Source organism: Canis lupus, chromosome X (assembly GCF_048164855.1).
Source record: "Canis lupus baileyi chromosome X, mCanLup2.hap1, whole genome shotgun sequence".
Classification (NCBI taxonomy): domain Eukaryota; kingdom Metazoa; phylum Chordata; class Mammalia; order Carnivora; family Canidae; genus Canis; species Canis lupus.
In genome coordinates, this window is record NC_132876.1 from 79,795,139 (window position 1) to 79,822,178 (window position 27,040).

The 27,040-nt window shown below is 42.2% G+C and overlaps 1 protein-coding gene across 7 annotated transcripts in view; it reads left to right on the top strand.

The window, feature by feature from the left end:
• The window catches only part of SMC1A (structural maintenance of chromosomes 1A), a 48,816-nt gene that overhangs the window by 1,832 nt on the left and 19,944 nt on the right, over positions 1-27,040 (top strand). For all 7 annotated transcript variants that reach the window (XR_012026063.1, XR_012026062.1, XM_072815217.1 and 4 more), the window contains exons 2-19: positions 3,166-3,354; positions 3,466-3,578; positions 4,521-4,724; positions 4,818-5,056; positions 5,718-5,976; positions 6,058-6,198; positions 7,028-7,110; positions 7,238-7,445; positions 8,657-8,842; positions 8,932-9,111; positions 9,227-9,373; positions 9,475-9,612; positions 10,449-10,565; positions 10,672-10,778; positions 14,478-14,619; positions 16,986-17,131; positions 17,222-17,375; positions 18,420-18,530. Coding sequence is in view for 5 of the 7 variants with exons in the window: in XM_072815217.1 (XP_072671318.1) it covers positions 3,166-3,354; positions 3,466-3,578; positions 4,521-4,724; positions 4,818-5,056; positions 5,718-5,976; positions 6,058-6,198; positions 7,028-7,110; positions 7,238-7,445; positions 8,657-8,842; positions 8,932-9,111; positions 9,227-9,373; positions 9,475-9,612; positions 10,449-10,565; positions 10,672-10,778; positions 14,478-14,619; positions 16,986-17,131; positions 17,222-17,375; positions 18,420-18,530 (2,864 nt within the window). In the remaining 2 variants the exon portion in view is untranslated. The remainder of the gene's footprint in view (positions 1-3,165; positions 3,355-3,465; positions 3,579-4,520; positions 4,725-4,817; positions 5,057-5,717; positions 5,977-6,057; positions 6,199-7,027; positions 7,111-7,237; positions 7,446-8,656; positions 8,843-8,931; positions 9,112-9,226; positions 9,374-9,474; positions 9,613-10,448; positions 10,566-10,671; positions 10,779-14,477; positions 14,620-16,985; positions 17,132-17,221; positions 17,376-18,419; positions 18,531-27,040) is intronic.

Genomic DNA, 27,040 nt, shown 5'->3' on the forward strand with positions numbered 1-27,040 from the left:
AAAAATGTCTCCAGACATTGCCAATGTCCCCTGAGAGGTGGGGCAAATCACTCCCTGCTTCCTCCAACCTCGCTTCAGAACCAGTGGCCTAGAGGGGCTGATGCTTGGGGTTCCACTCCAGTTTCTTAGGATTTTCCTTTGGAAAGAGCCAGAATCCACCTCTTAGCATTCACTCCTCTCAGTGTGGGTAGCTGTTCAAAAAAGACCTTTGGTTTGGACCCCTCCCCCACCCCCTAGTTCTTCAATGCTCACCTCCACAAGCCATTCCTTGGGTCCTCTCAGTGAATTACTCTTTTTCTCTGGAACGCAATAGACACTTGGCATGTGTTAATGTTTATTTTCTTCTGTCTTGGTATTCATGGGATGTGTTTTTGTACCTTAATCACTGGTTTATGAGTGCCCCCAAAGAAGACATTCCTTAAAACATTTTATCCGTGTTTAGCTCATAATGCATGTTATAAAAATGTTTGCAATAGTGAATGATTGCTAGTAGGGAGGGCTTTGGTTCTGAGACATTCTTACTATAAATGTTTGCAATAGTGAATGATTGCTAGTAGGGAGGGCTTTGGTTCTGAGACATTCCCTGGAGAGCATGGGAGAAGCCCAAAGTTTGGAAGTGAATGCCTAAAAGTCTGACTCCTGGTCTGCATGGTGTGCTAGTCCTGCTCTGATACGGGAGCCGGAGCTAAGAGTCCAGACCTGTGTTAGGAGAGAACTGCCATTTATTGAGTACCACTGTGTGTCAAATACTTTATTTATTGGAGCCTTTTACATTTAAATTCTCAAAGTGACCCTATCAGGGAGATATCTTGGTTTTATAGATGGGAAGACTGAAGCACAGTTGTGATCACTTGCACACTAATTGATTCTCAGAGCCAGGATCAGAACCTGTGCCTGTCATGCTTCAAAGCCTATGCTTCTGCCACTTCAATAGAGAACTATGTGCCAAGCATTATTTAAAAGGTTTTGCCTATCCGTTATGGTTTTTTAGATTTTCCAGGTGAGGGAATGGAAGGTCAGCTAAGAATTAGTGAAACTAAGAACCTGATCTATTGGACTAGAACCTGAGCTTTTTTTGTTGTTTTTTTAAGATTTCATTTACATATTTGAGAGAGCAAGCATGGGGGTGGGGCGCAGAGGGAGAGGGACAAGCGGACTCCACACTGAGCATGGATCCTGACATGGGTCTTGATCTCATGACCCCAGATCACACCCTGAGCCTAAATCAAGAGTCCAGTGCTCTACTGAATGAGCCCAGGCACTCCTAGAACCCATGCTCTTAATCACTGCCTTGTATTGCTTCTGTGGAAGGAATGGGGCTGCCATTTTTATAGCTGGGTAAAAAGGTGTGGGAAATCATGTCCTCAGTTCGAGGTCATATAACATATTAGGGGAGAATCTTGAGATAGAATTTATAGCGATTTATAGAGATTAAGCTGTCCTCCAGTACTCCCCTAACCCCAGTCTTAATTAAAAAAATTTTTCCCTGAGGTTAAAATGAAGAAATTAACAATTGTGACTCCACTATTGAAAAGATAACCACTCTTAATGTTAAAAATCTTATTTATTTGAATAGCTGATACGTGCACACAATATAAAATACAAAAAAAAAAAAAAAATCCCAAAGGATAAATAGTAAGACTGCCTTCCCTGACCTATTACCTATTTTCCATTTGGGAAGTGACCACTGGTTACACTGTTTACATTTTCAGATTTATTCCTATGCCTTTGCCCCTCCTCAAGTTTTTACTTGAAAATATTCAGACCCACATGTGTGTTTTTGCTTAATCATTTGAAAGTAAGTTACAGACTTAATTATATTTCACCTCTAGGGATTCAACATTTGACTCCTACAATCATCATTCTCTTGTATCACCAGTAGATCATGATCATGTCTGGGAAAATTAATTTCCTTGTTATCAATTATCTAGTTTTTATTCAAGCTTCCCTAATTGTTCCCCAAAACGTCTTTTGGGTTTTTTGAAGGGAATCCGGAATCCAGTCAAAGTTCGTATACTGCCTTTGGTTGTTTCTCAATAATCGCTTTCTGGAGTGGTTCTCCAAACCTTTCTTTTTAGACATTGAATTTTTTTTTTTAAAGATTTATTTGAGAGAGCGAGTGTGAGCGTGTGGGGGTGGGGTGGGGGGTAGGGGAGGGCAGAGGGAGAGAAGTGGACTCCTGCTGAGCAGGAAGCCCTGCCTGAGACATGGGGCTCATCTCAGGACCCTGAGATCATAACCTGAGCGGAAATCAAGAATCAGATGCTTAACTGAGCCACCCAGGCACACCAGACATCGACTTTTTGAAACGATCAGGCTAGTTGTCTTGAAGAGCATCCTACATTCTCTTAGGGTTTCCTCATGGTGTCATTTACTATGTTCCTATAACTGCTGCTGTAAACTGGAAATTTGTTTAGATTCAGGTTAAATATTTTTGGCAAGATACTTCATACATGATGCTCTATGGGTCCTATTATATCACAATAAGAATATGCCCCTTTTTTGAGAGAGAGAGCACCATGATTGTGTGTGTAGGGTGGAAGGGGCAGAAGGAGAGAATCTTAAGCAGATGATGTGCTGAGTGGGGACCCCTATGTGGGGCTTGATTCCATAACCCCAAGATCACGACCCAAGCTAAAATCAAGAGTCAGACGCCCAACCAACTCATCTACCCTGGTGTCCCTAGCAATATGCCTTTTAAAAAATTATAGTAAAATATACATAGCAAAATTTGCCATCTTAACAAATTTTTGAGTGTACAGTTCAGTTGTGTTAAGTATCTTTACATTGTACAACTGATTTGAACTTTTTCATCCTGCAAAATTGAAATTGTACTCAATAAACAGCAACTCCCCATTATTACCTTCCCTCAGCTCTTCTTTTGTTTTGTTTTCTTTTTTACTTTTAAACTTGGTTGCGATGATACTATGTTGAGTTTTATATCTGCTTATTTCTTCTATTGTGGGCATTTCCTCATGTCATTAAAGGTTGTAGAACAATCCATTATGTGAATATGCCCTTTCCTTAGATGGGGTTCTAGTCTTGCTTTAGGTAATAACTGCATGGGGACTGTTTTTCTAAGCTTTTGAACCAAGGCTTTAGTGAGGGTGGAGCAGTATTTCCTGACTTCCTTCTCCTCCTTTGCTTTGCCCCCTACTCCCTTAGGTAAGTCAAATCTCATGGATGCAATCAGCTTTGTGTTGGGTGAGAAAACCAGCAACCTGCGAGTAAAGACCTTGAGGGACCTGATCCACGGAGCACCTGTGGGCAAGCCAGCTGCCAACCGGGCCTTTGTCAGCATGGTCTACTCTGAGGAGGGTGCTGAGGACCGCACCTTTGCTCGTGTCATTGTTGGTGGGTGAGGCTGGCCAGAAGGCTCCCCTTGGGTCCTGGGAGGTTACTAGACTAGTTGGCTGGGATAAGAGGGAGATCTGACCTTCAGCCAACTCCTTCTCTGTCTTGTAGGGGGTTCCTCTGAGTACAAGATCAACAACAAAGTGGTCCAGCTACATGAGTACAGTGAGGAATTAGAGAAGTTGGGCATTCTCATCAAAGCTCGTAACTTCCTCGTCTTCCAGGTGAGCATTTTTGACAGTTACTGGCTATCTGCTGTTTGCCCATCCTCAATGGGCCTGCTCCATCTTGAGCTTCATCTCTCCCCTGAACTAATGTAGTAGCTTCCTCACTGGGCTTACTGACTCCAGTCTGGATCCTTCTAGTTCATCCCTTAGGCTAGGTTCATCTTAGGAGGGCACAGATCTGTTTCTTTCCTTTTTCTTCTTAAAGCATTTCAATGATTTGTCATTGCCTCATGATGGTGGTTCTCAAATTGTAGTCTCTGGATCAGCATCAACTTGGGGACATGTTAGAATTGCACATTCTCTGGTTCCATCCCGGACCTATGGACATAGAGAACATGTGGTGGGGCCCAGCACTGGGTATTTTACCAAGCTTTCCAGGTTATTATGCCTGCTAAAGTTTGAGAACCATTGCTTTAGCATAAACTCAAACTTATGCCCTTTGGTTCTTGCCCACCTCGCTAGCCCCTCATCTGCCAGTAGTTTTCCCTTCCAACCTGCATTCCAGCCCAATTAAACCATTATAGGTCCCACAATTCACCTGCTTCCTTTGGCCTGAGGGCCTTTGCATATTAATTGTCCTTTACATGAAATAACCTTCTCTCTTAACTTTCTTCCCCATTTTTCAAACTCAGCATAGATGTCACTCACCTTTGGGAAGCTTTCCTGGATAGAAACCCCTACCAGTCTCCCACTCGCAAGCTTCATTTAGTCCTTTTTCTGTGCTACTTCTGTCACTGCATGTAACACACAGTGTTGTCTTTGCTTCTGTCCCTTTTGGTTCCTGTGCACCTCAAGAGGCAGGAATGTGCCCTTAAAGCCCAGTGTGAAATGTAGCACCTAGTGCAGGGAGAGGGTCAGTAACCTTGATTGAGTGGAAATGGGTAGAGGGAACTGGGATGGCTAAGCTCTAAGTGGGGAGAATGTTTTGACCTTTACTAGGGTGCTGTAGAATCTATTGCCATGAAGAACCCCAAAGAGAGGACAGCTCTATTTGAAGAGATCAGTCGCTCTGGGGAGTTGGCCCAGGAATATGACAAGCGAAAGAAGGAAATGGTAAAGGCTGAAGAGGACACACAGTTTAATTACCATCGCAAAAAAAACATCGCGGCTGAACGCAAGGAAGCCAAACAGGAGAAAGAAGAGGTAGGTGGCCAGGCTGCTACTGGGCTCTGAGGGGCCAGGATGGAGCTAGTGCCTTAGTGACGTACCCCTGCTTCCGTGTCCCTGTCTGCACAGGCTGACCGCTACCAGCGCCTGAAGGATGAGGTGGTGCGAGCTCAGGTGCAGCTGCAGCTCTTTAAGCTTTATCACAACGAAGTGGAAATTGAGAAACTCAATAAGGAACTGGCCTCTAAGAACAAGGAGATCGAGAAGGACAAGAAGCGAATGGACAAGGTAGAGGATGAGCTGAAGGAGAAGAAGAAGGAGCTGGGCAAAATGATGCGGGAGCAGCAGCAGATTGAGAAGGAGATCAAGTAAGAGGCAGGCCTGGGCCTGCAACCTGTGGGAAACCAAGAGACTATGCTGTTTCCTAGGGCTCCTCTGAGCCTAGAGTCCAGTGCTTGCACTAGTTTGTCTTCCTCTTGACTTGCTTTGGCCAGAACCAAGCACATTTCTTGACTTGCGTTTTTAGACAAAAAGAGCATTTAAGTACTCAGACTGGGTAGATGGCTACTCATAAAAGAGAGGACTTGAAAGGGGTGGTGACCTTGGCAAGTGAGAGGAAGTGATGGGAGAGGCCCAGCTACTAGAGTGGCTGGGAATGCCTTCCTGGAAGAGGAAAAATGGAGCTAGAAGTTTAAAGGACAGGAATTTGAAACGGTTAGATCAGATGGGGGCAACTAAACACAGGGCGTTCTTGGGAGTTGTTCCTGAGGGGCCTGGCCCAGCTAGGGCCGAGGTAGGAGTGGTAGTTTTACCTTATGGAGTGGCCGGGATGTCAGGCTGAAGCCATCACTTCCAGAGGGTAGTCAGATTGCCCCTTTTCTGAAGATCTGTGCAGCGTCAGGCCCTTGTTCTTTAGGCAATTCCCTGAGGCTGACTGGGGGCCTCAGGCCTCCCTTTGGGTATAAAGCCAGGGAACCCTCCCTTCTCCCACACTGCTAACCAATTTACTCCCCTCCGCACTGGCAAAAGGGAGAAGGACTCAGAGCTGAACCAGAAGCGGCCTCAGTATATCAAAGCCAAGGAGAATACCTCCCACAAAATCAAGAAGCTGGAAGCAGCCAAAAAGTCCCTACAGAATGCTCAGAAGCATTACAAGAAGCGTAAAGGTGATATGGATGAGCTGGAAAAGGAGATGCTGTCAGTAGAGAAAGCCCGGCAGGAGTTTGAGGAACGGATGGAAGAGGAGAGTCAGAGTCAGGGCAGAGACTTGACCTTGGAGGAGAATCAAGTAAGCTCTGGGAGGGTTGGGGCTGGAGTGGAGGATTGCTGTGCTGACAGAGACTGATTCGGTTGGTTGTTCGTAATGTAGGTGAAGAAATACCATCGGTTGAAAGAAGAAGCCAGCAAGAGAGCGGCTACCTTGGCCCAGGAGCTAGAGAAGTTCAATCGGGATCAGAAAGCTGACCAGGACCGGCTGGATTTGGAAGAGCGGAAGAAAGTAGAGACAGAGGTGGGCATGTGTTTTAAGATGAGAGATACTGGACTGAGAAGAAGTGATAGTCTTAACAGTGATGACAATAGCTAACGACTAATGAACACTTACTATGTGCTAGGCACTGTATTTTATATATATCCACTCATTTAATTCATTTTCTAAATGAGGAAACAGTAGTGCAGATGTGAATTAATTTGTCTAAGGTCACATTGTTACGAAGTGGCAGAACCAGGATATGAACCTGGGCAGTCTAGCTCTGAAGCCACAGTCTTATCAAGTATACCTTGCTTACCGCCTTCCTAATAACAATACTAATAAAATAATAATAATAATAATAGTTGTCATAGTACTCCAAGAAAAGCCTACAGTGTTCCAGGTATTCTACTAAGCTCTTTCTTTAAAGATCTAAAAGAAGATGGTGGGCATTAATATTAATAGCGGTACTGTGTTAAGCACTTAATATGTGTCCTATGAAGTGGAGGTTGCCTATATTTTACAGATGAGAAAACAGGGCAGAAAGGCCTGGAAAGCTCTATTTTGCATTGGTTTGAGCCTTCCTGATTGGTGAGGAAGGTAGCCTGGGCTAGGAAGAACACCATGAGAGGGTCTCAGGGCTCTGGGAGGCCCATCAGTTAGTGGTGCCACGCTGAACACTTGTGTGTCTGCTTTTTGGTGGGTCTTCCCCATTAGTGACAGATTGTCCTGGACTGTTGGGCTCTTGAATGAATGGGAACATAGTGGTTATAAGCTGCTTATAGATAAGTCTATAACTCTAGGCCCCATAGTCTTATTAGAGATAACTTGCTCAGCCCCTGGTGATGATGTATATTTGTCTTTCTTCCAGGCTAAGATCAAGCAAAAGCTGCGGGAGATTGAAGAGAATCAGAAACGGATTGAGAAACTAGAGGAATACATCACCACTAGCAAGTATGTGGCTCTGCAGCCTTTCCTTTTCCAGGCCTGTTCTTGTGAACCCTGTCTGTCCTTGTGAGTCCCTCTGCCAGGAATATTTTCTCATCAGCCAGAGTAACCCCTGTATTCCCTCACTTTGTAGGCAGTCCCTAGAGGAGCAGAAGAAGTTAGAGGGGGAGCTGACAGAGGAGGTGGAGATGGCCAAGCGGCGTATTGATGAGATCAACAAAGAGCTGAACCAGGTGATGGAACAGCTGGGGGATGCCCGTATTGACCGCCAGGAGAGCAGCCGCCAACAGCGAAAGGCAGAGATTATGGAAAGCATCAAGCGCCTGTACCCTGGCTCTGTGGTAAGAATGGAAAGGGAGCTCCTTTCCTGAGCACCTACTCTCCCACTCAAAGTCAGATAATTTTCCCAGCAGCCCTTTGAGGACAAGATTGCTAATCCCTTATTTAAAGCTGGGGGAACAGGCTCAGAGAGGTTAAATGACTTGCCAAAACAGCACAGCTTGTAAATGGAAGGATTACAGTTTAAACCCAACTTGTTCTGACTTATGACCTCATGTTTTCATCACACCGCTTGCATCTTCCTGAAGGTTCTGTCTTGCTTTGTTCATTCCTCTGTGGAAGACAGGGAGACAGGAGAGGCCTTTCCAAAGGGTAGGGGCCATGGATAGGGATTAGTCTCCTAGGAAGTAACTCTGTAGGCTTCTATATGATCTCCCTTGGCATGTACCAAACTATTCAACCTATTAATTTGCATATAGATACATCTTAGGCTTGGCCTCTTGAACCAAATCCTGAGTTCCTAGATTCCCTGAATATTATCTGTTGCTGTAATTCCATCCCTGAGTTCAACTTAATTTGTTTCCATAAATAGTTCCTGATCTCTCCTCTAGACACTGCTGGGGAATTCATAAGGATGAATTAGGCTCATTCCTTGCCCTTGAAAATCTTCCTCTTTATCTGATAGTTCTTTTTTTTTTTTTTTTTTAAAGATCACCACACTTTATTTTATTTTTATTTTTTATTTTTTTTATTTATGACAGTCACAGAGAGAGAGAGAGAGAGAGAGGCAGAGACACAGGCAGAGGGAGAAGCAGGCTCCATGCACCGGGAGCCCGATGTGGGATTCGATCCCAGGCCTCCAGGATCGCGCCCTGGGCCAAAGGCAGGCGCCAAACCGCTGCGCCACCCAGGGATCCCTATCTGATAGTTCTTAGGGAAGCACAATTAGTTTAGGGGAGCATGGGGGGTGTGAATTAGAAAAAGATGTATTTTGCTGGGTGCTTGTAAGAATTTGAGGTAACGTATGTAAGGTATCTGATATAGTGCCTGGGGTAGCAGTGCTCTGTGAAATGGTAAAAATGAGGTTCAGAAAGATGCTTTTGTGATTTAGGCATGAATGAAGTGATTGTTGTTTTGGGGCCAGAGTAGGCTTTTCCTCCATGGCATGGAAGCTGTGTTCTTCACACAGATTTTGGTCTTCCTCTTTCTAAGCTAGGAATTGAGCCAGTTCCCAAAAGCCTCATGCTTCAATTTGCTCTTCCACTTTCCTCAGTATGGCCGCCTCATTGACCTCTGTCAGCCTACACAAAAGAAGTACCAGATTGCTGTAACCAAAGTTTTGGGAAAGAACATGGATGCCATTATCGTGGACTCTGAGAAGACAGGTCGGGACTGCATTCAGTACATCAAGGAACAGCGTGGGGAGCCTGAGACCTTCTTGCCTCTTGACTACCTGGAGGTGAGGCTGGTGGGGATGGGGTCAGGGCAGTGTGAGAGGGTCCCTCCTAGCCCTCCATGTTCTACCACTTACTGAGTTTATTCCCACAGGTGAAACCTACAGATGAGAAGCTCCGGGAACTGAAGGGGGCCAAGCTGGTGATTGATGTGATTCGCTATGAGCCACCCCACATCAAAAAGGCCCTGCAGTATGCTTGTGGCAATGCCCTTGTCTGTGACAATGTGGAAGATGCTCGTCGCATTGCCTTTGGAGGCCACCAGCGTCACAAGGTATGGATTCCCTTGTCCATGTTGGAGCTGGAGATTCCTTGTCCCCATTAGTATTGGAGATTCTTTTATTCATCTTTTCCCCCCTCTCCTCATCTCTTCTCTCTACTGTGTGTAGACAGTGGCACTGGATGGGACCTTGTTCCAGAAGTCAGGGGTGATCTCTGGTGGGGCCAGTGATTTGAAGGCCAAGGCTCGGCGATGGGATGAGAAAGCAGTAGATAAGTTGAAAGAGAAGAAGGAGCGGTTGACAGAGGAGCTGAAAGTAAGTCACAGGCTGTAACATCCCTAGGGGTTGGAGTCCTAAACTACCAGGCTGGCCAGTCCGTTTCTTATGCCCTACCCCTTCTCTCTTGTCTATTTCAGGAACAGATGAAGGCAAAGCGGAAGGAAGCAGAGCTACGTCAGGTGCAGTCTCAGGCCCACGGACTGCAGATGCGGCTCAAGTACTCACAGAGTGACCTGGAACAGACCAAGACACGACATCTAGCCCTGAATCTACAGGTGGGGCTTGGCCTTCAACCCTGTCCTCCAAAGGCCACCCTCACATTCCTGGCTGAGGTTTCTCTGGGGTGGGAACTCCTCTCATTTCCCTCCTCCCAGCATGCTTTAGGGAACCAAGCCTAGCAGCTCAGACAGCCAGAGTTTTAGATTTCGGCTCTGTATGACAGGAGGCAACTTACTTAACCTGTCAGCATCAGGTTTTCATCTGTTTGTAAAGTGGGAGTTAGAATTACCACCTGCTTTATACCATTCTTACAAAAATTGAATAAACTCATACACGTAAACTACTTAGACTGACTTCTTGCACCCAGTAAGTGCCCAGTAAATTTTAAGATGCTATTATTAGCATCATTCATTCAACAGATATTTGAGCTGCTTTGGAAAGTGAATTGAAATACTGGCATTTCGGTCTCTGTGGGTGGACGTACTCTCCTAGATGTGTTAATGTGTTTGATCGTGGGGTGCTTCCCGAGACCAACCTGGGGGCATTATGTAAAATGTAGTATAAATATCCTTTTACCTTTTTCTAAAATCAAAAAGTCTGAATTCTGAGGATTATGGATAAGGGAGTGTGGACCTGTAATTGATGATGTTTGCCATGTTCCCAGCCCCACGGATTGAAGCTAGCTGACTGGAGGCTGGGAAGGAAGCTGTGTGACAGTTCACGCGGGAGATGATGGGACCCTTACTGGGCAGTTCTAAGCCAAGTTCTCCCAGCCTGTGGAGAGCTAGCCCTTCCTGTCCAGGGGCCAGTGTGTTCTTGATAGCTCTTTTCCTTCAAAGAGCCTGGTCTCTTTTTTTTTTTTTTTTTCCCCTCTCAACCCTGTTTCCTGCAGGAAAAATCCAAACTGGAGAGTGAGCTAGCCAACTTTGGGCCTCGCATTAATGATATCAAGAGGATCATCCAGAGCCGAGAGAGGGAAATGAAAGACTTGAAGGAGAAAATGAACCAGGTTGGTAGGGGACAAGCCATGCCAATGTGTGCAGTGGAGTGTGACTGGGGCTGGAAGCAGCACTCTGACCCAGGGGGCTTTTGCCCTTCCTCGCTTTTCCCCTCAGGTAGAAGATGAGGTGTTTGAAGAGTTTTGTCGGGAGATTGGTGTGCGCAACATCCGGGAGTTTGAGGAAGAGAAGGTGAAGCGGCAGAACGAAATTGCCAAGAAGCGGTAGGTGAAAGTGTGGGTCCAAGAGGACATGAGGGTGCCCTCGAACCCCCAGCCCAGATATCCTGAGAAATCGCATGCTATCATAAGACAGGAAGGAGCTCTTAGAATGATGGGTGTTTGTTGTAGGTCAGCTTTAAAGAACAGGGATGTCAGGGAGGCAGTGTGGCATAGTCTCGTGGTTAAGAGGACCAGCTTTATTTTTAAAGATTTTATTTATTTATTCATAAGAGACACAGAGGGGCAGAGACATAGGCATAGGGAGAAGCAGGCTCCCCACAGGGAGCCCCATGTGGGACTTGATCCCTGGATCCTGGGATCACGCCCTAAGCCAAAGGCAGATGCTCAACCACTGAGCCACCCGGGCATCCCAAGAGGGCCAGCTTTAAATATGGTTTACCTGGGTTAGAATCCTAGCTCCACAACTTTTTATCTTGGGCAGTGACTCAACCTCTCTCTCTCTCTCTCTCTCTCTCTCTCTCTCTCTCTCTCTCTCTCTGTCTCTTGCTCTCAGCCCCAGTTTCATTATCTGTAAAGTGGGTTAATATCAATGCCTATCTCATGGCATTATTGGGCACGTCAGATGAACTAATCCTTCTAAAGTATTTAGTATAATACTTAGCGCCTACTAAGAATACTAAATGCTAGCTTTTATTACTGTCATTTCTTGATAGGCAATGAGGAGGGGTTGGGGAAGAATGAAGTTCTAGATTGGAAGAGTAGTAAGAGCAAAACAAAACGGTTTCTCTTCTCTTCTCTTTAGTTTATTTGCTCATTTAACAAACTTTCCTTGAGTGCCTCTGTTGTACCAAGTGGTCCTGTGGTAGTTATTGGTGAGGGGATCGGGGATAAGACGAACATGACACAGTCTCTGAAAGAGGTCACCCCCTGGGCCCAGTCTGCAGTTCATGTAGCTCATGGCCCATATAAATAAACATTTCATTGCCCTCCTAACCCTAAGCCAGGCTCAAGGGATATAGAATGAATCGTCCTGACCTGTCCCTGACCTCAAGGAGTTATGAAATAATTGGGGAAGCAATTAGATCAACAATTTCAGAACAGTGCCATTGATGCTGTACTTGAGGTACATAGAAAATACAGAAGAAATGTTCCAAGAACTGCAAATCAAGAGGAACAGTAAAAACAAGAGACCCTGGCAGCCTGGGTGGCTAAGCGGTTTAGCGCCACCTTCAGCCCAGGGTGTGATCCTGGAGACCTGGGATCAAGTCCCATGTCAGGCTTCCTGCGTGGAGCCTGCTTCTCCCTCTGCCTGTGTCTCTGCCTCTCTCTCTCTGTCTCTCGTGAATAAATAAATAAAATCTTAAAAAAAAAAAGAGAGACCCAGTAGAGAAAAGGACAAAGGATGTAGTTAGCATTTCATAGAAAGAGAAGCATGCGTGTGTCTAATAACTACAAATTGATGTTCAGTCTTGTTCTTAATCAGAAATGCAAATTAAAACAGTCTAGCAGTATTTGGTGAAAATAAGTCTACATAAGCTCTATGACACAGCAAAGCCACTCCTGAATATATATGAGAGAGAGAGAGTCTTGCCACAGGGTCACAAAGAAACACATTGAGGGTTGTGTATCTCGGCATCATTTGTGGTGTAGGACATTGGTGGCAATGTAAACAGCCATCACTTGGGGGAAATACAAGTTAAGTGTTATGAATATACAGACTATGCAATCCTGTATAGCAAGGACTGGATTTATAGGCAGTAACATGGATAAATTAATAACATGCATTTGTGTAAATATGAAAACCAGGATATTTCCCAAGAATATGCATTTTTAAGGCTATATATGTATGTTTGTATACACATACATCACTTTGGAATGCATGCTCACCGTAGGGAAGATAATGGTAGTGGAAGTCAGGGATGGATTGAGCCAAAGGAGACACGGGTCTTGCATAGACAGCGAACATCAACATGTTTATGAACTGTAGGATATAATTAACTGCACCAGAAAAGAGAGAAAACCCAGAAAAGTGTAATAGAAATGAAGAACCTGCTCACAACTGTCAGGAAAGCTTTTACAGGACAAGGAGTGACGAAATAGATGCTTATAGAGTGAGTAGGACTTAGCCAGCTGGGCAGCAGATAGAAGGAAGTTCCAGGCAGTGAGAACAGCATGCTCAGAGGTGTGAGAGAGTGTGCCTTGTACTGGAAACTAAGTAGTTTTGAATGTCTGGAGCATAAAAATGGGGTCAGGAAGAAGGTGGGAGTGGTGGACAGGTCAGCAGGGGCCAGATCACAGAGGGCTTTGTGAGTCATGCTTAGGAGATTGGGCTTAAAATTGCATAGCTCAAAATTATAGAGTTAATTACATTCCATTTGGATTATAGTGACTAATAGGTTTAAGCTGCTAGTGTGACATCTGGCAGCATCTGTCACACCATATGGGGGGAGTGGGGAGGCGGTTGGAAATTAGCCCTGCCTGACCTGCTAATATCTGGCTGCTGGTTACATACTCTGAGTTTCTGAAGAGACAGGGGGCAGGGCAATGGCAGGAATATAGTATTTTCTACATGTTCCTTGAAGGTTATGGGAAGGTGTGTGTGTGTGTGTGTGTGTGTGTGTGTTGCGGGGGGGGGGGTAGTTGGAAAGAGCCAAAGTCTGTGAGCAAATATGAGCTGAATGCAGCCAGTATTCCTATCAATACTGATGATAAAAATTTATTAAGTTTTGGGACGCCTGGGTGGCTCAGCAGTTAAGCATCTGCCTTTGGCTTGGGGCGTGATCCCGGAGTCCCAGGAAAGAGTCCTATGTCCGGCTCTTAGCATGAATAAATCTTATTTGAGATTTATGGATTTTTGTGGATATGAGAGAGAGACAGAGAGAGAAAGAGGCAGAGACACAGGCAGAGGGAGAAGCAGGCTCCATGCAGGGAGCCTGATGTACTCGATTCCAGGACTCCAGGATCATGCCCTGGGCCGAAGGCTGGCGCTAAACTGCTGAGCCACCCAGGGATCCCCAATTAATAAAATCTTTTTTAAAAATTTTATTAAGTATTTACTGTGTGTCCAACATGCTTCTAAGGACTTGATGCATATTAATTCATTAAAAAAATCTCCTAATAACTCTGAAGTAAGTACTATCATTATTTGCATTTTATACATAAAGAGAGGCATGGAGAGTATAACTGACTTGCCTGAAGTTATACTACTAGTAAAGGGCAGAGTTTGGAAGCCAGACCTGTTTTCCTACCACATTATATTGCGGTGGTGCCTTAGGAAAAGGAGCCTGGGTTTTGGTGTTAGACCTGGTTTCGAAGCTCACATGTGCCATTTACTAGCTGTGTGGCCTTAAGTAAGGTCTTTTACCTCTTGGCCCTTATTTCCTCATTTGTAAAATTAGGATAATAATGCTTACTTGTGGAGCTATTAATTAGAGGATTGGAGGTAATTATGTCAAGTACACAGAAACTTAATAAGTAAGAATTATAGCTAGTGGGTTCAGGTGGACCTTTTTGTGCCTCCGCGGAACTTGGGAGGGCTCTGGAGTCTTCTAGTGTATAAAGGGGGATTAGTGGAGTTTGGCTGGATCTCCCCTGCCTTGTGCCATATCCACAGGCTAGGCTGAGGGACTTAGTTCTCCAACTTCAGGGAACAGTTTTATGTGGATATGAGGGATGACCTGAGAGGTAATTGAAATCCAGTAGTCCCTGTGTCCTGGAGCTAGTTCTCCTTTCTCCCTGCAGTTTGGAATTTGAGAATCAGAAGACTCGCTTGGGCATCCAGTTGGATTTTGAAAAGAACCAACTGAAAGAAGACCAGGATAAAGTACACATGTGGGAGCAGACAGTGAAAAAGGATGAAAATGAGATAGAAAAGCTCAAGAAGGTAAGGAAGGAGAGCAAGAAAAGACATACTAAAAACTGGGAGGAAAACTTGGAAGAGATATGATAGAAGGGTAATATCCATAATTTATAAAGCCCTGTTGAAATAAGAAAACACCAAGACCTAAATAGGGAAAAAAAAAAAAAGAACGAGTAAGAAGCACAAATGGTTCAAGATGATTCAAATAGCCTGGAAACATATACACATAATTTAGCCTTATTAGAAGTCAAAGAAATGCAAATGAAAGCAACAATCAGATGTAATTTGCTTCCTATCACATTACCCAAGATCTTAAAAAAAAAGCCCCCCCCCCCCCAAAAAAAAAGAAGCCAAATGATTAATACTGGCCACGGTGCAGAAGACCAGCATTCTTTTGCCATATGGCACCATCCATCAAGAATCTTTGGAATATACTTATCCCCACTTAGTAATACCTGAGGAAATCCAAAATGCTGGCACAGCTTTGTGCACAGAGGTTGATGTTTATTACAAACATTTATAGTTCCATATTGAAAACTCTACAGTGTCCTCTGGGAATTAAAAGTTTAGCAAATTATGCTATATTCATACATGCATTTGCATAGTTTAGTCTTCAAATTTTAGTAATATACGGACTCCATTTAAATAGCTAAGATCTTTAGTGTTGACTTAAAAAATCCTTGATGTTAAATATATACAGACATGCATACTTAGAGCACTTCACGAAAAAGCCAGAACTTACAAATTAATTTGTATAATTAATCACATTAATTTAGTACAACAGGTGATGGTGTTTTGCTGAAACCGAATCCCTTTTCACATTGCACCTGTGCTGCTAACTGCCCCGGCTCAGTTCGAGTCGAGCATGCCTGAGTCGCTGGGTATTGTCTGACGATTTACTTTTCCCACATTCCTTCTCTTTAAATTCCTGTGAAACATTTGTTCCTCTCACAGCATCCCCTCCTGAGGTGATTTGATCCTCCTCACTTGGCTTAAACATACCATTTTGATTTTTTATGTCTACCGATGTTTGGTAGTGGGGTGTGTGTGTGTGTGTGTGTGTGTGAGTGAGTGAGTGAGTGAGAGAAAGAGAGAATTTGATCCTCCTCACTTGGCTTAAACATACCATTTTGACTTTTTATGTTTGCCGATGTTTGTTGTTGGTGGGGTGTGTGTGTGTGTATGTGTGTTTTCATTAAACCCTGATAATGAAAATAGTCCTCTTTGGTGTCATCTGAATCTTAAATGCAAATGCAGATCAGGTAGGAGTAAGTGGACATCTAGGTGATCCAGAATCATATTTCTATGACTGACTTTTTATTTTGGGATCATTTGAAACTTAGAAGTGATGAGACTATTACAAAGAACTCCCACCTACCTGTCACCAAGATTCATCAATCACTAGCATGCCATATTTGCTTCTGCATTGTCTGTGCCTGCATATTATTTTTATGGGCTGTTTGGGAAGTGGCAGATAGGTTCCCTTTATGTGACTTGAAGATCAAAATGGAAACCAAACTTTCTTCGTTTAAACAATCAAATCTAAGGGTGCCTAGGTGGCTCAGTTGGATAAGCATCTGCCTTCGGCTTGGGGTGTGATCCCCGGTTACAGGGGTCAAGACTCACATCTGGCTTTCTACTCAGCAGGGAAGTCTGCTTCTCCCTCTCCCTCTGCCCCTGCGCTCTCGCTCTCTTTCGCTCGCTCGCTCGCTTACTGTCTCAAATTAAAATCTCAAAATCAGATCTGTTAAGTAAGACTACGATCCCCTTGACTGACCACTCTCAGTGCCACTCCCTTTCCTCTCCCTGGAGCTAATCCCACGTAGTGGGTATTCTGCCAGACCTTGCAGGCATTTAAATAGTTGTGCATTTATGTAGGTGTACTCATAGAAAATAAATAGTATTGTTTGTGTGGATTTTTTTAAAAGAAAAATTCATGTTATATTGCCTGTGACAGTAATTTTGATGTGGAAAAGGTGGTCAAATATATTCTAATGTTAGAATATAGGGTTTTAATTACAATCTAGTCTCCACTTTGTAGACCCATCTATAAGTAGTGTTAGGAAGAAATAGGCTAACACATTAATTGATGGGATTAAGAGTGATTTTTTTTTTCTCCTACTTGATGCTGTTTCAATACTTTGAACTTTTCTACATTAGGCAATTTGTGTATTGGGGTGTGTGGGGGAGGGCAACCAAATTAAAAAAAAAGATAAGAAGATGCCTAAAGGGTAATGGTGGTATGTGAAAGCAGAGCTTCCTGAAGAGAGGCTTTGATACACCTGGAAGCTCCTTTTGCCTGGGGGAAAGGGTTGGGGCAAGGGGAGAAGATCCCAAGAGGAGATGAGGAAAGCGTTCACTTCTTGTCCTGTTCCCCCTGCTGGGACCAGGAGGAGCAAAGACACATGAAGATCATAGATGAGACCATGGCCCAGCTGCAAGACCTGAAGAATCAGCACCTGGCCAAGAAGTCGGAGGTGAATGACAAGAATCATGAGATGGAGGAGATTCGTAAGAAACTGGGGGGCGCCAACAAGTGAGTGGGTTCAGGCCTGGGGTTGGGGGAACTAGGTAGAGCAGGCAGCCTGCTGGATTTGGATCTTACCTCTTTATCTGGACTTTTTAGGGAAATGACCCATTTACAGAAGGAGGTGACAGCCATTGAGACCAAGCTGGAACAGAAACGCAGTGACCGCCACAACCTGCTGCAGGCCTGCAAGATGCAGGACATCAAGTTGCCACTGTCTAAGGGCACTATGGATGACATTAGTCAGGAAGAGGTGAGTATCAGGGCAGGCTGTAGGAGTGGGCAGTGGACAACGTTACCCAGAGGTGGGGGATAAAAGTGGATGGGGAGAAGGGGAGGAAAGGATGGTGGGCAGGGGTGATGGGGAACACTAAGGAGGGATGCAGGGGAGATAAGCCAGGATGAGGCTATGAAGGCAGGTAGGGGTAAGGTAATAGCTTTGGTGTGAAAGGGAAGTTGAGTGGGGGGTAATGCCGGATGTCAGTAGGTGGTGAGGGAGGGAAGGCAGGAGAAGATGAAATCATTCTGTAACCTTAGGGACTTGAGCTAAAAAAAAGTTAGCTCCGATAGGTGTTGGATAGTGCTAAGAGTGGCAATTGAGGGACATTAGCCAAGAGCAAAGGAAGACAGAAGCTAGGGGACCTGACAGATGATGGCCTAGCTGCAGTGAGGGAGGTTGGCCAGGAGAGGGTTGGGTAAGGGACATTAGCAATGCAGTGGTGATAAGGCTTAGTCATAGGAAAGGGAGGGACACTGGCCAATAGAGGAGCCAAAGCATTTTATGTCCTGAAAGTGAAGATTGGTGGGAACATTAACTGAGAGAAGGTTTGTGTACATATCTGTCTTGGACCTGAGCATGTATCTCGGCCCCACGTATCTTTCTCCCTCCCTCTTCCCAAATGCATTTCAGTTTAATTCAGCAAAAATATTTTGAACACCAAAAATGTGCCAGGCACCAGGATAACATGACATAATTACTCCTCATCCTAAACACAACCCTGCCAGGCAGGCAGTATGCCTTGTTACAGTTGAGGGTGTGTGTGTTTAAATCAGGATTCAGGTGTCAGGATCTGATACCATGACTTGCCCAGGATCACACTGTTAGTCAGTGGCAGAGCCCAATTTTGAGCTGAGGTCTTTGTGACTTCAGAACTGCTCTTCTGCCATAGTTTCTCTCTAGCAAGGTGCTTCTCAAAGACTTTGAAAGCTGTAGAGGAGCCCTCCGTCCCCCATGTGCCCCCTTTAGAGGACATTCTCACAGCCAGCGTGCTCCATTGAACTCTCCTCACCATTACAGGGTAGCTCTCAGGGGGAGGATTCAGTGAGTGGTTCCCAGCGAACTTCCAGCATCTATGCACGAGAGGCCCTCATCGAGATTGACTACGGTGACCTGTGTGAAGATCTGAAGGTGAGGATCTGCCACGGGGGTGGCCACGTCTTCCCAGCTGTTCAGAGGGAGAGTCAGCCCACCTGGGGGCCCCATCGTGGAGACCACGGCTGGAAAGAGGGGCAAGCTGGCGAGAGGAAGGAAGGGAGTTGTGATATAGGGTCTTCCCCCAGCTATGCACACACAGACACAGGCACATCTCCCACCACCACCCTCAGTTACCCCTGGTCCCTGCCTGCTGCCACTCTTCCCCTTCCATGCACGTGCATTCATCCCAGATGCACACACGAAGGACATGCTCCTTTATAGCACACAGATGGGCCTTAGATGTTCCTCCGTGATCTGTCCTAGGTACTCTTTCCTTCTCACTTTTGGCATTCTCTCATCTCTCTCATTCTGGGTATCTCTTTTAGTCCCCTGGCCTCAGCTGCCATGTGTGCTGTGCTCCACAGGTACCTGCAACCCCAGCCTTCCTCCCCAAACCTGCCTTCACTCCTTGGTGCCAGACACAGGTTCAAACCAGAAGTCTGAGCCTCATCTTCACTTCCCTCTCTCATGTGGCATATTCATTGAATTACCAAGCCCTATCCATTTTACCTCCTAAATATCCATTGAATTCTGCTTTTTTTCGGTTTCAAACTGTCTTTATGGTATAGGCCACTTCACCTCTCACATGGCCTACTGCAGGAGCCTCCTAAACAGTTCCTCATGCTTTTCCATCCATCACTATAGCCAGGGGGACTTGATTTTTTTTTAAAGGAATCTTTATTGTGGAAAATTTCAAACATATACGGAAATAGAATCATATAATGGACCCCAGTACCCGTCATCTAGCTTCAACAATTAGCAACATATGGTATCTTGTTTTTTATACCCTTTCCTTCCCTGTTGGCATATTTTAAATCAAATTCCAGGTAACATTTCATTCATAATTACTTCAACATATATCTTTAGAAAGGACATTTTAAAAAGCAACCACAGTATCCTACCAAAAAAATTTTAAGACTAATTGGAATACCATCTAATTTCAGTAAATGTTTAGATTTGCACGAATATCCCATAAATACCTTTAAAAAAAAGAAAACACAGTCTGTGTATTTAAATCAGGATTCAAGTGAGGTTCATATGTTAAAAGTGGTCTCTTCTAGTCTGTACCATTTTCTTATCCCTTTTTATTTTTTCTACCTATTTATGGAAGAAACTAGGTCATTGGTCCTGTACAATTTTCTACATTCTGAATTTGGCTGATTATATCCTATGATGTTACTTAATGTGTTTTTCCATTCCCTGTATTTCCTGTAAACTGGTACTTAAATCTAGGGTTTGATTGGATGTAGTTCATTTTTTTATTTTTGGCAGGAATATATATCATAGGTGGTGCTACTTGTGAACTTTCTTTTGCGTCACATCAGTTGACATTGAATGTCATTTCTATCTTTGTAATAAGTTTGGTCAGTGTTCGACATTACCTGTGAAATAGTCTCGTCAAAAACTAAAACAAGGATCTGATCAAGCTTTTATATCCACCAATTATATGAAACACTAGTGCAAGAGAATCATGTTAAATAAAAACACAGGGATGCAGTTCTAAATCTGGACTATGGGAAACCATAGACCTGGTCCCTCCCAAGGATAAACAAGAAGAAAGAAAATAAACAGAGGGGCAGATTTTTTTATTGGCATATAAGAGACAAATCAACCAATTGGAATATGTGGGATTTCCTTGAATCCATTGCAGAGAGAAGGGGAATTTATAGGTTAAATGAGACTTAAGAGATAGACCGGCCAATTGCAATGTGTGTACCTTATTTGAAACCTGCTTTGAAAATCCTGTAAAAAAATTTTTAAATAAAACAATCAGGATAATTTGAACACTGACCAGATAATTTATCATGTTCAGAAATTGCTGTTAATATTTTTAGGTGAAAAAATATATTTTTAGGTGAGATGATGGTATTATGGCTTAATTTTTTTAAGTGTCCTTATGTTTTATAACAGTGGTTCTCAATGGTGTGTGGATTTTACTTCCCCAGGGGACATATGGTAATGTCTGGAGACACTTGTGACACCCACTTTTCATAATTGGTTACTGACGGTGTCTAGTAGGTAGATGCAAGGGATGCTGCTAAACATCTTACAGTGCACAAAGGACAGCCCTCACAACAGTGAATCATCTGGCCCAAAATGTCGATAGTGCTGAGATTCAGAAAGCATTTTAGAGATACATACTGAAGTATTTATAGGTGAAGTGGAAGTCGTGTGTCTGAGATTCGCCTTAGAATAATTGAAGATAAAGAGGAATTGGGTATAGATAGCAGAGTATTGGCCATGAGTTGATGATTTTTGAAGCTTGGTAATAGGTACATAGGAGGTGCATTATATTATTCTCTACATTTTTGTGTGTATGTTAAAAATTTACATAATATAAAGTTAAGAGAAAAATAATCATGATCATCAGGTTCAGGTGTTGTTAGCCCATGTTTTTTATAAAGTTCCCTGTCAGCTTTTTAGAAGTTGGTTTTAGCAGCTTTTTTTTTTTTTTTAAGAAAGATTTTTATTTATTTATTTGAGAAAGAGAGAGCACATGCCTGCATACTTGCGCCCATGGGGGAAAGGGCAGAGGGAGAGGGAGAGAGAGAATCCAAGCAGACTCCCCGCTAAGTGCAGAGACCTATGTGGGGCTCCATCTCAGGACCATGGGATCATGACCTGAGCCAAAATCAAGAGTCCTGACACTTAACTGACAGCCACCCAGGCACCTCAGTTTTAGCAGCTCTTAATCATCATTGCCTAGGTCTATTAAGGGTTGCAAAATGGTAATTTCCTAATTCTTCCATTCCTCCTCCATTTATTTATTGGAATTCTAAAAAGAATTGTCTCATATCAACCATTTAGTTCCTTTGAAATACAGCCAGTACAGGAAAGGTAGGATAAATGCTTCATTCTTTTCCTTTATTTATCATCTTTCAGAATGAGGCGGTTGCTCTTATAACCGTTGAAGGTGACCAGTGAGTTTTTCATTTGTATGTATTGTGAATTTAACATATTAAATGTACTTTGATGTTTGTCTACTGGAGTCATTTTTCTTTTTGATGTTCATATGGTCCCATCCTTGTCCAATAGGAGCCACTTCAAGTTGATTTTTGTTGTTCTTATTTTTAGATTTTTATTATGGAAAATTACACAAAAGTAAAATAGCACAGTGCTATCTCGTGTAGCCATCATCAGTTTCAGCAGTTATCAACTCATGGCCAAACTTATTTTATGTGCACCCCATCCTCTTCCTCCTCTCTTCTCACCCTTGTATTATTTAAAAATACAGTCAACCCTTGAACAACATGAGTGTGAACTGTGCGGTCCACTTATACATAGATTGCTTTCAATAAATACAGTACTTTAAATAGATTTTAATAACATTTTCTTTTCACCAGCTTACTTTACAGTATGTGTTAATCACTGTTTATGTTATTGGTAATGCTTCCAGTCAACAATAGGCTATTAGTAATTAAGTTTTTTTGGAGAGTCATAAATTAGTATATAAGTGGATTTTGGGCTGTGTAAGGGGCGAACACCCCAACCCCCTTATTCAGGGTTCAGCTGCAAGTTGTGGACATCATGCCATTTCATTTGTAAATATTTCAGAATGTATCTCTAAAAGAGATAATTCTTTAAAATATTTAGAATCATTATCATATAAAAAGCCCAATAATTCCTTAATATTGGAGTTTTATAAAATAATTCCTTATTATTCGTATTATGATTAGTATTCACATTTGCCGAATTGTCCTGAACACACACAGTTTGCTTGCTTGCACTGAGAGTCAAATAAGATGACAGACATAGATAGATAGGTGACTGATAGAGTGATTGGCTGATATATCTCTTAAGTCTCATTTAATCTACAGTAGTCCCCGCCTTGTGCATGCCTTTCCGTGGTTTCATTCCCCACGGTCAACTGCAATCTGGAAACATGATCCTCCTGACCTATCGTTAGAAGGTCAATAGTAACCTAGTGCTATGTCACAGTGCCTACGTCATTCACCTTACTTCATCTCATCGTGTGGGCATTTTTTTTATCATCTCGCATCACAAGAAGGGTGAGTACAGTACAATAAGATAGTGTGAGAGTGAGACCATTCATGTAACTTTTATTACAGAGTTGTTATAATTGTCCTATTGTATTATTGCTGTTAACCTTTTATGGTGCCTAATTTATAAATTAAGCTTTATTGTAGGCATATATGTATAGGAAAAAACATGATATGTAGCATTTGGCACTGTCCATAGTTTTAGATAGCCACTAGGGGTCTTAGGATGTTAAGGGGGATAGGATGACCTTCCATCAGTTTATATTTTTCTTTGCAGTATTTTTTTGTTTTTGAAGAAATTGGCTCATTTCTCCTAGAGGATTTTCTGCATTCTGTACTTTGTTGATTGTATCCTATGATTTTTTTTTAAAGATTATTTATTTAAGAGAGAGAGTATGTGCATGCTCTTGAACACTAAGAGGGACAGACGGGAAGGGAGAAGACAAGCAGACTCGGCCCTGAGTGCAGAGCCCACAGTGTGGGGCTTGATTCTATGACTCTGAGACCATGAACTGAACTGAAACCAAGAGTCAGACACTCAACCAGCTGAACCACCCAGGTGCCCCTGTATCCTATAATTTTTTTATGTTCCCCCAGAACAAAGCAAAAAAAAAAAAAAAATAGTTCTTGTATCCCCTATAGTTCCTTTAAGTGGGTAGCTAGATCAGTGCTGTTAGAGATATAATATGACCCACATGACCTATTAAAAAGTAAAATTCATTTTGGTACTGTATTTTTGCCTAATCCAGTATACTCCAAAACAATTTCCATGTGTAAACAGCATAAAAATTATTGATGAGATATTTGACAGTCTCTTTGTACTAAGTCTTCAAAGTACAGAGTATCTATTTATGTTTCCAGCAATCTCAATTTGGATGCTATATTTTCCTCAGATAAATTTGATTTATATTTAGATTTGATTTGTATTTAGCTATCTTAAACTGTACAATTGAAAAAAAGAGAACCACATAACCAAGTTTGTTTCAGATAAAAGTTTTCTAGTAACTAAGTTGAATATCAGTTTTTAAATCAGTCAATGATCATTAAAATCAGTAGCCATGGGACACCACCTGGGTGGCTCAGCACTTGAGCAGATGTCTGCTTTCGGCTCAGGGCATGATCCCGAGGTCCTGGGACCAAGTCCCACATCAGGCTCCTCCCAGGGAGCCTGCTTCTCCCTCTGCCTATGTCTCTCTGCCTCTCTCTGTGTGTCTCTCATGAATGAATGAATGAATGAATGAATGAATGAATGACTACATAAAATATTTTTAAAAAATCAGTAGTCATGTGTGGGCTTATGGCTATTATATTGGACAGCTCAGATCTAGAGACTTGATTAAATTCAAGTTTGGGGGTTTGTTTTGGTCAAGACTACCTCCTAAGTGACATTGTTAACATCCATCAGGAGGTTGGTAATATCTGGTTGTAGTTCTTTTTGTGTGGTTTGCAGCTGTGGTGGTTATTGCCTAGATTCATTAATTTGTCTGTGGTTGCAAAATGAAATCATTTTCTCTTTATTAGCTGGAATACTGTAAAGAGAGATTTCCTCCTATCAGTTATTTGGTTACCCTGAGGTACAGTTTATATAATAAAAGCAGAATGTATTCTTTTACTTACTAGTTGATAAAAAAAAAATGAGTTGGTTCTCTTTCTCAAGATTTGTTCACTGAGTTTTTTTTTTTTTTTGTATCATTTTGCACTTAAGGATTTAAACATATTAGATGTGTTAGATTTTGTTGTGGTGGTTATTCTTGTTGATCAAGTTGTTTGCATCTTTGGCCAGTGGGGAACCCATTAAAGTTGGCTGGTGAATCATTTTGACACAACTCTTACAGTCTTATGTTTTCCCTGCTTTCTGGTATGTCCAGGCTCATCCTTTACATTTCCCAAGATCTGGCATTAGCCATTTCTCTTTGAGAATCTCTAACTTGTAGTGGGAAATACTGCTTAGTGACTACCATCTGAAAATCGGAGTGCTCATGACTGCTGGGTTGCTCAGTGCTTCTAGAATGTTTCAGTAGACTGGGCTACAAGAGGCGTTTTTTATTTTGAAGGAAAAATGTGTTGTAAGCTCATTTGATACTTCAATTAAAATTATAATTTTCACAGTTTAACATCATTGATTTTATGTTTGAGTCTCCCCGATTATTCTTGCTGAAAATCTTGGTTCCTAACAACACTAACATAATAATATATTTATCCTATTCCGTGTATAATAGTTTGAAAATCACAATGAGGGATCCCTCAGTGGCTCAGCGGTTTAGCACCTGCCTTTGGCCCAGGGCGTGATCCTGGAGACCCAGGATCGAGTTCCACGTCAGGCTCCCTGTATGGAGCCTGCTTCTCCCTCTGCCCCCCCCCCCTCTCTCTCTCTGTCTCTCATGAATAAATAAAATCTTAAAAAAAAATCACAATGAGGTGTTATTAGTAACAATTTGATTATTGAATGCTATTGAAGATTTCCTTGAGGTCCGTTCTGCTGTTAAGCTAATAATAGCTTATTGAGCATGTATGGCCGTGTTCCTCTATTTTAAAGTAACTTGAAAGAATTCTCTTAGTGTTTAACCAGCTTATTAATCTATTGTCATGTTTCTTTGTTTAGTTTTCCATTTTTAAGAGGGTTGCTTAATTTGCATTTTGATTTATTTTTTTCAACTTTATTTTGAAAAATTTCAAACCTACAGAAAAATTGAAAGAACAGTAAACACCCATTTGCCTTTCACCTTAGATTCACCAATAAATATTTTCCCAGGTTTTTTTTTCCCTCTATTCATCTCTCTTGATTCCCTCCCTCCACACTACACATTTTTTGTTTTTGCTGAACCATGTAAAGGAAGCTGCAGACTTCAACTCTAAATACTTAGGATGCTAAGAACAAGGCATTCTGTTCCATAACCGCAATTCCATATTACACCTGAGAAAATTAATAATTTCATATTGACTATCCTGCCCATACTCACATTTCCTTGTCCTAAAATCATTTTTTTTTTTTTTTCTAAAATCATTTTTTATAATTGTTTTAAACTATAATCCAGTCAAGATTTATGTATTGCTTTTGGGTGTTTTTTTAGTTTCTTTTAATGTGGAGCAGCCCCTCACCTTTTTCATGACACTGATCTTTTGAAGAGTCTACGTGCTGTCTTGAATGGTGGATATGTTATAGATATATTTGTTTCCTTTTGTTATTGCTTAATTTGTTCTACCTACCCTGTTTCCTATAAATCTGAAAGTTTGATATAGTCTCAGCCTTGATGGATTTGGGTTAAGTAATTTTTTGGCCAGAACATTTCATTGGTGATGCTATGTACTGTCTTTTGGATCATGCCAGGAGGTATGTAATGTGAGGATGTTCCGCTACTCATGATGTTAAGTTTGATCCTCATTTAAGGTATCAATTGCCAGATTTCTTACCTTTGCAAGTAATAAGTAATCTTTAGGGTGATTCTTTGGTATTTTGTGAATATTTTGTTTCCAACAATTTTTTTGCCCTGTGTTTTACACATTTTTATTTATTTATTTATTTTTATAATTCTGTAAAATCTCCATTGGTTATAAAACCAAAAGTATAATACAAGGTACATGAAGAGATGTTTTGCTTGCTTTTGTGTCCCCTCCGCCTCCCTTACTCAATGTGTAATCATTTTAATTCGTTTTTGGATTATCCTTTTGTTGTATTTTAAAAATAAAAATATATTTGTCTATAAATATACTCATATTCCTTCTCTTAGATAAAAATAACATTCTGTTGTGTAGCTTTCATTTCACTTACAACATATCCAAGAGATCACTTCATAGCAGTATATAGAGATTTGTAGAAGGGCTTTTCTAAGATGTATATATTTATGTATACATTTGTGCATATTCATGTCCTTCCTATGCTTGAAGTCATTCAATGGTACCTCATTGCCCTTGGGATAAAATCCAAACCTCTTACGAGACTTGAAAGGCCGTTTATCATTGGGCTTCTGCACATGTTTCCAGCCTTGCCTCTTCCCCCAGCATGTGCACATGCACACACATAAGTGCTATTACTGCCATACTGAATTGCCCCTTTTTTTGGCTTTGAAATATATTAAAATTGATTGTTCTTTGGAATTGCTTTGATTTCCTTGAATAGACCATGAGCAAATCCTTGATTTTGCGTATAATACTCCTCTCTGCATAGACAGTTCCTTCTCTCTGTCCTCACTACTCATCCTGTAAGCCTGAGCTGAAACATATTCCTGGGAGCCTTCCATAGCCCAAGTCTGAGTTAGGTGCCCTTCTGTGCTCACCCAACACCATTTATTTATCATTGTTTTGGTATTCAGTGTACAGTGTTCTGATTATTTATATATATGCCTTCCTCTGTTAGTCCATGAGCTTTGTGAACACAGGAACCATGGCTCGCAGGATATGAGGGCCCCAATGCCTGGCATTTGGAAGGCATTCAGTAAATATTTA